The sequence below is a fragment of the Galendromus occidentalis genome, unplaced genomic scaffold (genome assembly GCF_000255335.2).
Source record: "Galendromus occidentalis unplaced genomic scaffold, Mocc_1.1 scf7180000077438, whole genome shotgun sequence".
Taxonomy (NCBI): domain Eukaryota; kingdom Metazoa; phylum Arthropoda; class Arachnida; order Mesostigmata; family Phytoseiidae; genus Galendromus; species Galendromus occidentalis.
This window is the reverse complement of record NW_003805426.1, coordinates 853126-864464: the sequence shown is the minus strand read 5'-3', so window position 1 is coordinate 864464 and position 11339 is coordinate 853126. Positions and strand designations below refer to the sequence as shown.

The 11339-nt window shown below is 49.7% G+C and overlaps 2 protein-coding genes across 2 annotated transcripts; one reads left to right on the top strand and one right to left on the bottom strand.

Annotated features, from left to right (window-relative positions):
• The first annotated feature begins 301 nt into the window (after positions 1 to 301).
• Positions 302 to 5848, top strand: PAN2 (PAN2-PAN3 deadenylation complex catalytic subunit PAN2). The gene is given in 15 exon segments (XM_029111384.1): positions 302 to 409; positions 694 to 808; positions 1230 to 1390; positions 1484 to 1608; positions 1761 to 2094; positions 2187 to 2392; positions 2538 to 2715; positions 2829 to 3018; positions 3132 to 3251; positions 3385 to 3595; positions 3704 to 4031; positions 4133 to 4244; positions 4319 to 4616; positions 4710 to 4921; positions 5069 to 5848. Coding segments are annotated over 14 exon segments (3369 nt in total). The 5' UTR covers positions 302 to 409; position 694.
• Positions 5849 to 8282: 2434 nt separating this feature from the next.
• Josd (Josephin domain containing) lies at positions 8283 to 11126 on the bottom strand. The gene is made up of 6 exons (XM_029111398.1): positions 11116 to 11126; positions 10938 to 10980; positions 9356 to 9458; positions 9080 to 9241; positions 8773 to 8898; positions 8283 to 8643 (listed from the first exon to the last, which is right to left on the bottom strand). The coding sequence occupies exons 3-6, from the start codon at positions 9424 to 9426 to the stop codon at positions 8283 to 8285; spliced, it is 720 nt and encodes a 239-aa protein (XP_028967231.1). The 5' UTR covers positions 9427 to 9458; positions 10938 to 10980; positions 11116 to 11126.
• Between the last annotated feature and the right edge of the window lie 213 nt (positions 11127 to 11339).

Below are 11339 nucleotides of genomic sequence, written 5' to 3'. Positions count from 1 at the left end.
TGCAAACAAGCCATTGACTATGAGCCTCTCGGGGTCCTCCTGATCGCGGTAGCCCCGAGATTCTTCCCGATTCCTGTATCGACTTCGGAAATTCAATGCCCGATCGAAGTCATCGACGCAATCCATCGCTGGAAAGTTCTTTTCCCTGCATCGACGCGCCGTCAGAGCCTATGGAGCGATCGTCAAAACGTTGGAGGACCTCGGGACGAGCGGCTGTCAGAGTAGCGGAGCCAGTGGCGGGAACTTCGAAAACCCGCAGGACGGATCAGCGTATCATTTGCCGCCACCGTCAACAACATCTGTTATGCAGCAAACTAAACAGCGAGAGGAAATATATGATTTCGCAGGACGGCTCCTCACCTCTGTGGCCTCAATCATGTTCTAACCGAGAGACACACCGTGCCTGAATGTGAGTGAAGAGCTTCCAGAAGCTGTCGGTGACGAATCATCGTGGGATCGTATTTCTTCCCCACAAAAGAGATCTGGCGGACAAAGGGAATACTCCAAAATGAGTCTCGCGAAAAAGCGCCTCATCTGAGGTTCCTCGAAGGAGCTTCCCTCCGCAGCGAGCCCAAGGATGCTGAATATGAATTCTCAGCTTCGAATAGAAGTGTCGCTCCAAACGTCGAGACCTCAAATATCCCGGAGAGACGCTTTCGCATCGTCTTATACTTCCCGAAATCTGTTTTCCAGCATGGATACGACTCAGTACAGCTGCATCTCCCAGTTCCTGGTAGATGGAGGAGCAGGGGTTAGCTGCGTCACGGTGGACCCCATGGAAGAGCTCATATGGATGGGAGGCATGGGGGTGAGTGTCTCCTCTAGGGCATCGAGGGAGGTCCCGCGGTCCTTCCAGAGGAGACGGGATCGTCCATCAGATATTTTTCCTCTCACTTTATCCTTTTCGGTATAGTCTCTCTAGAAGGGAAAGACCGATTCTGCCTCAGTGACCCGGCTGTCCTTCCGAGACCAGGCGAACCTAGGTGCTGCCTTTCCCTCTATTTCACTCCCCCTTCCTGCAACCTGATCGGGGTCGGAATTGAATCCCGGCCTCTGAGTCGATCCTCCCCCGAGTTCTCACTTTCACCAACATAATCAGAATCGTATAGGATTACGAAAGACGAGCGACGACGGAATACGGGAGAAAAACACTGCAACGAATCGAATCAATGATTTCCGGACCTGCCTCCTAGACCGATCATGTAATCATTGAGTCCATCTTTTCGCAGGGCCACGTCACGTCCTACTACGGTGCCGCGTGCGAGAAATACACTTCATTCCCGTCGTTTCCGCAAGGCTATCCGGTCCGAGCGATGACTGTACACCCAGACGGAGTCTTGACGTTGTCCGACATAGGAGTACGGATGAACAATCGGCGTGGACCTTCCAAGTTCGTGTCTACCCTCCCGAGACGATTTCCAGGACCTAGTGTACTCCTTGCGCCCCGGACAGTGAAAATAATTTGAAGCGATTGTCGCTGCAGATGGCTGATGACTTCTCAAGAGGAATTCTTTAACCTCAGCTGTATGACTCTCCTGGGAAAAAGCGACCACAGACTGGCCATTTCTGGAAATCAACAATCCTTGTTTGAGCTGGATATAGAGCGAAGCAAGTAGCGACCGCGTTATGATTCATTCTCTTTACCCTCCCAACCCCACGAACCTCTTCCCGGTTCACCTTCATGTGAATAACGGACAGCTATGCAAGGGAGGAATTCACGAAATCTCATAGTAATGGAAGCGAACGCCCATTAATTCCAGATGGTGCTGTAGTGCGTCGTGTCACTTCGGAGAATCATGAGCTTGGAGGCTACAAGGTTCTCAAGAGCAACCCCCAGTACCTTTGCTGTGCAGACTTCAACGGCAACATCGACTTGCGCAACAAAGACTCGTTGCAAGTGATACACACGTTCGAGGGAGGAGCAACGAACATGGTCAACGACATGGCCGTCCTGGGTAATCAATTGGTGACCTGTGGATTTTCGGAGCTGTACGGACGACCTTCGCCCCATTTGTATCTTCGAGTTTACGATCTCCGGATGCAAAAACTCGTGCCGCAGTTATTGCAGATGCTCTTCCCGCCTTCCTTCCTCAAGTAAGTTTCTCGAGATGTCCCCATAGACGTCTTTGATGACCATGGGAATTGGCAAAAAACTGATAATGAAAAGAGATTCTCATCGATCACAGGTTCATCGAAACGTACACGTCCAAGATCATGTGCGTCTCAGAGAGTGGCCAATTCCAAGTGGTCGATGTTGGTTCATTCGAATGCGCCTCGACAATGAGCGTGATCGACCCAACGATTCTCACCGGACCGGTCACCTGCTTCGACATGTGCTCCACATCTCAAGGCATTGTATTTGGGGACGAAAATGGGATGCTTTACCTCTACGGTAAGACATCCGGGTCACAATCCCGATCTCTTCAAATGTCAGGGGGGTCTGGGCCAGCCGCGGAAACATCAGTCTCACCTTATCGAAATAGTTTTGGGACGACAAGCTCTCGGGAATGAGCTCGGAGGAATTTCTCTTCCGGCAGGAACGGCTCCTGACATGCGATTTCACAACTATGTGCGACCGACGGAATTCGCGGATCCCGTGGATCCTCCGTCGCCAATGGACATCCAGAACCCACTCACTGTGTATTCTTCCGTCCCCATGCCGATTACGAATGAGCCGATGCTGAGCGACCTGTTTCCCCACATGTCGAAGTTCAGGTAAATCGAGAGCGATGGTTCTCACGATGAGATCGGTCTCGCCACTCGCCAGGATGATTGATTCCTTTCGGTGGGACCCTCGATTCCAATGCATTCATTCATCTTTCTTGCAGGTATCACGTTCCTCAGCCAATCGACCCCGGGATACTGCACAGCATGAAGGTCGTTGGCAATTTGGGTTACGCGCCGAACAATGGTCGAATGCGCAAGAACGAATGCCCCTATATCCTGAACAAGCAGCACCTCAAGAAGCAAGATATGTCACCAGTTCAGGATAGCCATGTCCCGCATTACTACGCTAAGGTAACGAGACCAAGTCTGTCTGTCTGTCTTAGTTCTCATTTAGGCAGCGAGTACCGTGAGACGCCACTCAGCAATCCGATGGAAGTAGGAATAAATCTAACCATTTCCCATAGGTGGACATAAAATACAACAAACTCGGCATCGAAGACTTCGATTACAATCAATACAACAACACCTGTTTTGCCGGCTTAGAGAGCTCTTTACCCAACTGCTACAGCAACGATATGCTCCAGGTCTGTGACCGACGTGACTCCACCCGCAAAGGCCAATATATCTCCCTAGGGGCTCTTTTTGGCATTTGGAACAGATCTCAGATATCATTCTTGAGTTCGCTTCTGAAATCGGAGGATCTGATTCAATTCCCAGGTTTTCTACTTCCTTGAGCCGTTCCGGATCATGATACTTAATCATCTTTGTGAGCGCGAATTCTGTTTGTCCTGCGAGCTCGCTTTCCTATTTCACATGTTGGAAACAGCGCAAGGCCTTCCATGTCAAGCGAGCAACTTCCTGCGGGCTTTCCGCACGATACCCGAGGTCACAGCTCTGGGACTCCTCATAAACGAAGATCGTATCACAGGTACGACGGAAGAGGCGACGATGATCTTCGATCTTCATAACTCCTCCTGGAGCGGTATCGCGAGTTTTGAGTTTCGAACCGAGGCGAGCCCAAACGCTTCCTTTTCAGGGTGCAAGCAATTGATTCAGGGCTGGACAAGATTCATGCTGTCTCAGCTCCATCAAGAGACAGTCGACGAGAGCGGGGAATCCATTATCACGAAACTGTTCACATTCACCCAAATTATTATTCAAAAATGCAAGTGCCTGTCCTACGCTGAAAAAGAGACAACTGCGAACACTATAGTGCTGAACTATCAGCCGTCTTCCGCGAGCGGCGATGAGGCCAGCAGAGTCACCTTTGCGGAAGTCTTGCAGAAGTCAATGTACGTCCATAATCAAATCAGCGTCTGGTGCGATACCTGCGGAAAGTACACGAATACTGTGGAAACTAGAATGTGAGTATATGTGATACATGGATCGCACGCGGCTTTCATTAATGTTCCCTTGCGTCGAATTGCGCTCGCCCGGAAATCACCGACGAATGCCGCTCCCACAGCATGACGACTCTGCCGGACATTTTGGTGATCAACTGTGCCACGAATTCCAATTCCGCCAATGAGATGTGGAGCAAGAAGAGCGATAGAGATGCGTCGAAGCCTGAGAATGCTGTGATCTACAAGAAATGCAAGTGAGTACAGGATCGCCTGTCCCCGAATCGTCTGAGCTCACGGGTTTTCCGCAGAGAGGAACAAGAGGAGATTCTCCCTCCGCGATCCTCCGCCTGGCGAAACCTGACTGCCATTGCTCCTGACCCTGATATTCCAGATTCGGCGACAAATGTACACGTCGCGGTTGTCGCTACATCCATGGCGACAGTTCCGACGCGTTGAGAGATATCTGCGAAGGAGATTCCTGGCTGCCGTTCACATTGAACATCACACTGAGCTCCGACGGCTCTGTGGCCGTCACAGAATCCGAATTGGAAAACGATGGAGTCAATTATGAGTTGACAGCCATCGTATGCGTAATCCAAGTCGATGGTAAAATTTCTTTCTGTCAGAGCCGACCGAAGAGTGAAGAAGGGAAGAGCTTGCTGGAGATTTCATTATAACACATACCCATCTCCCGGGCAGGTCGCGAAAATATCGTGTCACTGATAAAAGTGGGTCCGGAGTACCACGAGAAACAGCATTCGTCGAGGATGGCTCACTGGTACGTCTTCAATGATTTCACCGTCCACTCGATCAAGGAGAGTGAGGTGGCGTACATGCCCATCGAATGGAAGCAGCCCTGCATGCTCTACTACGCGAAGAAGGACCTCGCCGAAAAGTTCAAAAATCTAAAGGTAAGCGACGCTTGTGTGGGTCTACTTTCACTCGGTGCTTTCTCGGGCGTATGCTCTCGGGCGGAGGCTCTATGCTCTGACTCAGGTTCTTCAATTTCACCGATTGCGATGAGAACTCCATGATTGAGACGAGATATTTTGCTGCAGGTACAATCGCCAATCAAAGAAGCTGTGATTCGCAACGATTACTCGATCGGACCAGCGGTACGCATGAAGACTTTCACGCCACTGAAAGCAGCGGAGCAATTCAAAGCAGGAGACATCGTAGCCATGGACGCCGAATTCGTGACGCTGAACCAAGAAGAGGCCGAAATTCGTTCGGATGGCACCCGAGCCACGATCCGACCAAGTCAGCGTTCCGTCGCTCGGATCTCCTGTCTCAGGGGACAGGGCAAGATGGAGGGCGTCGCGTTCATAGATGACTATATTGCCACCCAGGAACAAGTCGTCGATTATTTGACTCAATTCTCGGGCATCCAACCCGGTGATCTCGACGTGAGCGTCTCTTCAAAGCATCTCAACACATTGAAGAACACCTACCAGAAGCTGCGTTTCCTCGTTGACGCTGGCGTGATTTTTGTCGGGCATGGTCTTAAGAACGATTTCCGAGTGATCAACATCGTCGTGCCTCAGGAGCAGGTCCGTGATACCGTTCTCCTGTTTCAACTCAGGAACAAGCGGATGCTGTCGCTGCGTTTCCTGGCTTGGCACTTCTTCGGAGAGACGATTCAGTCCGAAACACACGATTCCATTGAAGATGCCAAGACGGCCCTCCGCCTGTACCGAAAGCACGAGGAGCTCGACAAGAAGGGGGAAATCAATAATGCGCTCACAGAGCTCTACGAGGTCGGCAAGAAATACAACTGGAAAGTTCCCGAGGATAACAGTCAGAGCAACTCGGGTACCCCTGCAGCACCAATGGAGTGACGCGAGGGCTGAGTTTTCAGTTTGGGCAGCAAGCAAATACTTTTCTGGTGGTCCTTTGCCCAAAGCTGTCGATCGTGTGTATGTATGTTTTTAGTGTATATTCAATAAGGTGGATTTCGGGTATCTCGGCTGGTCGTGGCGACTCCGACCATCACTCATGAGAGCGCCACTACTCTCCCAGTCTGTTTCCGAATTTTCCTCCCGAGAAAATTCGTATCACGATCAAATTTATACATCCAATCGTGAGAGAGTGGTATGTACATTGTGCCCGGGGCATTCTATACACTCGAGTAGTTGATGGGAGTCTATTGAAGATCGTTCAGGTTCCATCGTAAGGTCAAAGGGATGATGCGAATAGTGAGGATATAAATTAATCGATGTGTGATTTTAGTATGGTATCAGGGATACAGGTTGGAAAATCTGGGAATGCGGCTCGAGTCTTTAATAAAATCTCGCTGACGACGATGACAAAAACCATGTCTTCTTTATTTTCTTTCAACTCATCTGCGCGTTCATGTGGTTTCTTCTCTCCTCTCATTTATACGTTGATACAAAAATGTCTTAGCTACAAATATACAGGGATGGCGCTGCGAACCGGCTTGGACGGTCAACAGTCTTATGCTCGCAAAAGCATGACCGAGTATACAAATTGGGGCTCCCCAGGCATAATTCAAATGTATTCATTTCTCAACGTCAATCGAAACAACGTTCCTTGCTCTCATCAAGTATCGAAGGTCATCGACGATGGCTGGGTGGATATATATGCGGAGTCGAATGAGGACAGTATGCTCCTTCTGATTAACACTGATCATACAATAAGTCTCGTAGGGTAATCCCAACCTGACACAAACTGGGCACAAAATAATTTTTCTTCAACGAATCCATCAATTTCTTCTTCTTGCGTTCAATCTGACTAGTATCCTCGACCGCGTTCTCGAACATCGCAGATATAGAAAATATTGCTTTTACGCATAATTGAGGCATATCGCTCAACTCCAACACCGCGAGACTTTGATTCCGGTTGAAGCCACTCTTAACAGCAACGAAGGTTCGGCGGTGTCTAAACTTCCCCTGCTCACCGCAGGGGACTATTCAGAGTTCAGAAATGGTTAATTGATCTCTAACGGAACCGCAGAGCCGCGTGGTAGAACCAGACACGCCCTCTGTATGGGTCCCGTTCACGCCTGCCGTTAGCTGGCCCCGGATTACAATTTTTCACGCCGTGCACGGCATTCCTTCTCGATCCGATGACAGATAATCGGTATTCTTCCCTGATCACGGGATGACTGCATAGATTCCAAGTAGTGAGGTCCATGTGATCTGCCGGCTGATGGAGAGCAACATTGAAAGCTCAGTATAGACAACGCTCTCATTGGTCGATCGGCTTATTTCTCGCGGAAGCGACTACATTCAAGCTGCGGCTCAGTTGGGGGAGGGGGCAGAATCATGAGCTGCACTCATCGAAAATGATTTAGGGCGCCGGCTCACCGCACCGACGATCGAAACTGAAGCGAGTAGTGAGAGGTACGGGACGGCTTGACTTGGACCGCGAAGGCGATAACATGACACCTTTTTCCGCCTCAAGGGCTGCCTTACAGGGGCTCCAGTCATCGTGAACAAGGCGAACTCGCCTGGTCCTGGATCCCATCTGTCCGATCACTCTTCCTGTCAACGCTTATCTGTCGTTCCGCGAGCGAATCGGGAGCAAGTTATTCGCACTATACAGAGATAGTCAGTCGAAGATAAGGACGTGGTAGCTTGAAATCATAGACCGATGACAGATCCTATCACGCAAGATATCTCGAGCTGCTGATTGAATTTTGAGACAACGAATATCCTCGACATACCTGATAATCCCCCGTCGATGGTTGAAATACGGACAAGCGTGATCGAGACGCAGGCTATCAGACGGAAAAACCACTTGAAATCAAAGGATGAAAAAACGACTCGAGGTGATCAACGCAGAAAGGTCGTGTCAGTCTCTTGTAAATCGACTCTGACGGCGGCCTAATTCGACGGACAGCCGTTCAGATCGGGAACTTCTGAGAGGTTATATCCTACCCTTCCAGCTCCGTTCCTCCGGCCGCCCCAAATCGTGTGGCCGGAAAGGGGCCCGAAGCGGCCCGAGGAATAATTCCGCCTGCTTCCCCGGGATAAGCAACCGAACTTGATCGTACTCAGACGATTGCTTTTCAAAGAGATCGCCTCCGGTGCATTCGTTCCTCCTCGACACAACCGTAATTTAAGGATAATATGAGCTTTCCCGTGCGCCTCTGTCTCCTTGATGTACAGATCCAATCCTGTTCCGTCCTCGTCGTCACGTTTTTACCACAGCATTAGTTCCCGAAAGAAATATCTCTCCTATGTATAACTTCTTTCTTAACTACCGCCCATATTGGCTAACACCGACTAAATTCGTTTAGGCATGTTGTTTTCATCTCAGAAGAGGTTTGTAGCACTCCTTGCCGATGTCCTGCCGGACGACGATGAAAATCTCGCGGTCTTTCGATTTAGCCTGCTCTCTGAGGTACTTCACGACTTCTTCCTCGCCTCCGATACATTGTGGCGCATCGAGTTTCGAATCTAGATTGAAAAACAGACCGGCCGGCTCCCCGCGCGGTCGGGATCCAGGGTAGAACTCACAAGGGAAGGGCTCGGTGACGAGCTGGCGGATCTCTCGCACTGCAACCCAGTGTTTCCGAGACAGAGGGAACTGCAGAAAAGCTAATTTGAGCTCGTTTGGGACGTTGAGGATGAAGCCCAGAATTTTCGAGAGATCGATCATCATGGGGTCTCTGGAAAGAGAGCTCGAAGTTAATATCCAAAGGAAGAACTCCTTTTTTGTTGAGCAACTGAGCACATCTGACACGACGGAGAATAACGAAGGACCCTGTAATGAGTCGGCTCAATGGTGTGAGACTCACTTTCTCTTGTCGAACCAAATAGCCTCGAATCCTTTGCTCTGTAGAGCTGCCATAATAACATTTACATCGTAGTTCCCGAGGCCTAGAACGCTTTTGTGTGGATTGACAAGGTGATCAGGTGACAAGCTGAAAAGTCAAATCATGGTTTCGCATGTTAGAGGATGAGCAGATCGACCTGTGCAATTCCATCGAAAACACGCGGCCGCTTGATGTTCTCAACTCAGCCTCTTCGTTGAACGACCGAGCTGCGGATGATCTCGGGAGAATTGCGGCTGACCCAAGATGTCAGTCTGATTGAGAGACTCACCTGTGGCATATTTGATCCAAAGCTGTTTTGTTGAAAGCTTTGGCGTCTTGGAATAGGTTGTTTAGAGCGTGGAGGGCGCACAACTCTTTGAGCTGACGCTCGTGATAAACAGGTACACTGACTCCCGTCGACGAAGCCATGGGCTTTTTCCGAGCTACGAGTCTGCAACATCGAAATTTTCGCTTATTGGATGCCCGGAGACTGCCTGGCTGCAGATGGAAAAAAATCGTCGGTTCCAATCAATCATCTGTCCTATAATGGTACCAGAACACTCACCTATCCACAAACTTCATCAATACCGATCGTGTGTCTGACCTCTCGAGAGAGGTCTCCTTCAGCTCCTTCATTATGGGCCGCTCTCCTGTTCTCAAAGATGAGTCTGAAAGTTTACGAATTAGGCATTCTGAGTCAAGAATGTCACTTTCCAGACCTGTTGCCGGTGATGATCTCTGAATTGACCAGGCGGATGCTAAGAGGTCGCTCGGGTCGAAAGGCTCAGAGCTCGATATGGCATACGTTGAACTCCGAATACAATCCAGCGTCGTAGTACGGCAGGGAGTAGGTGCGAGTTCACACGAGAGATGTTGCTGCTATGACGAGTGTATCGGCGTGAGCTCGGTGAGCGTCATCAGTGAGATCTCCAAGCGGTCAGGTGCTTCTGGCAGCCCGGAGAAACAAATTCGAATCGCTTATCTAGTGGAAATCATCCACAGAAAAAGGCGGTGAGAGTCCCGCAACTCCATTCCGGATGCGAGACGCCCATATCCAGCACTAGACCCATCGCATCCAAATGCTGTACATAATCAGTGACAGATATCCGAGCGACAGAATCTTAAGAACCACTGCTCCCAGAAAAGATCTTAAGGTCATGCTACCAACGGAGATAACTCCATAATGTGGTTCATAAGAGAAACCCGATAGGCGATGTGCGATTCAGGCTAACTATGAATGTTCTTCGGCAGTGCTGCAGCGGTTTCTTCCGCTTAGCGCCGCAATCTCATGGCTATTACGCGTCTTGACGAAGCTCTTTGCGAGCAGAGTCATTCTGACCAAGTCGAAGGTCGGGATATTCTTATCATCCGTAGCTCTCCTTTGCACGCTTCTCTAGAGGCTGAGCATTTATTGCTTCGTTCCGTAAACATCCGACGCTCCACTCGTGTTCGTTGTCTGTAGAGAGAATAGAAGCCCTGCAGTAACCCCAAAAATGACGTTTCATCGGGACGAGCTCAAATCCACCGAGACCCATTGAGTCATGAATTCTTTGGATGCGCCGCTTCTACAGAAAACAGCGATGCTGATTGGAGATCCATCCAACGAAAGTCTCGACAGAGAAGTCAGGGGGCAGAAATATTCAAGCAAGAACACCTCTCCAGCCGACAGCTCGGAGGAGGCTCTCACATAATTGAAAGAGAAGCGGCATATCTTCTGAAAACTCGTCGCTGAGGTTTGAGAATTGACATCCGCCTTATTCACCGTCTTCACCAGGAGAGACCTTTTGTCAAATTCTAATGGGAGGTGTTGCCCGGAGTGACACTTGACACTCTATTCTTGTGATAGTCCCCACTAGCAACAATCGAGAGCATGTTCGCCTGTCACAACAACGATTGCTTTGCCGCAACCCGCGACCACATTCTAATCTGTGATGTCTAAAAACGACGACACATTTCCGTTTCTCAAGAGACATCGGACCCTTCAGTTCTCACGGACGACGGCATATGTAATCTTCAGTGCTGAGCATCCTCCCGTCCCATTTCTGAGGGGGTGCGACCCCCAGATACCACGACCGTAGTCGTCTGACATTTCATTCATTTCGTCGTTCGAAAACTTCATACGGGACATTTCAAATATAGATACGAACCTTCAATGCCACCGCATGTTTCATTCGATTGAATTGAGGTATCCTAGGAGAAACTATCGCCGCTGAGTTCGATGCTTCACGAAATCCCTCGATCGGACGTTCACAGTTCACCTGTACCACAAAACATACATAAACACCCTCCTTCTTCTTCTTCTTCGGAAAAAACACACACACTCACTAGACAGCAGCAGGACTGCCACCACTAGCAGCAGCAGCAGCAGTCGCAGACCTTTCCCCTCTCCTGCTCTATCCCAGCTCGCTCTCCCTTCTTCTTGATGTCGAATACTGCGACCACATTTATTCGATTTATACCGCTCGAACTGCAACTCGGGCTTCGGGATCGATTCCAAACAGATTGTACGTATGGTAGAATAAATTTTCGCGCTATTGGCTCATTGTTAG

What these genes read in the sequence shown, in the direction of transcription:
- Josd (XM_029111398.1), bottom strand. Translation starts at nt 9,426, where the DNA reads ATGAAGGAGCTGAAGGAGACCTCTCTCGAGAGGTCAGACACACGATCG. An exon ending in TTGATGAAGTTTGTGGATAG is followed by an intron (nt 9,242 to 9,355) that starts GTGAGTGTTCTG and finishes TCGATGTTGCAG; the next exon opens with ACTCGTAGCTCGGAAAAAGC. An exon ending in TTGGATCAAATATGCCACAG is followed by an intron (nt 8,899 to 9,079) that starts GTGAGTCTCTCA and finishes TTGACTTTTCAG; the next exon opens with CTTGTCACCTGATCACCTTG.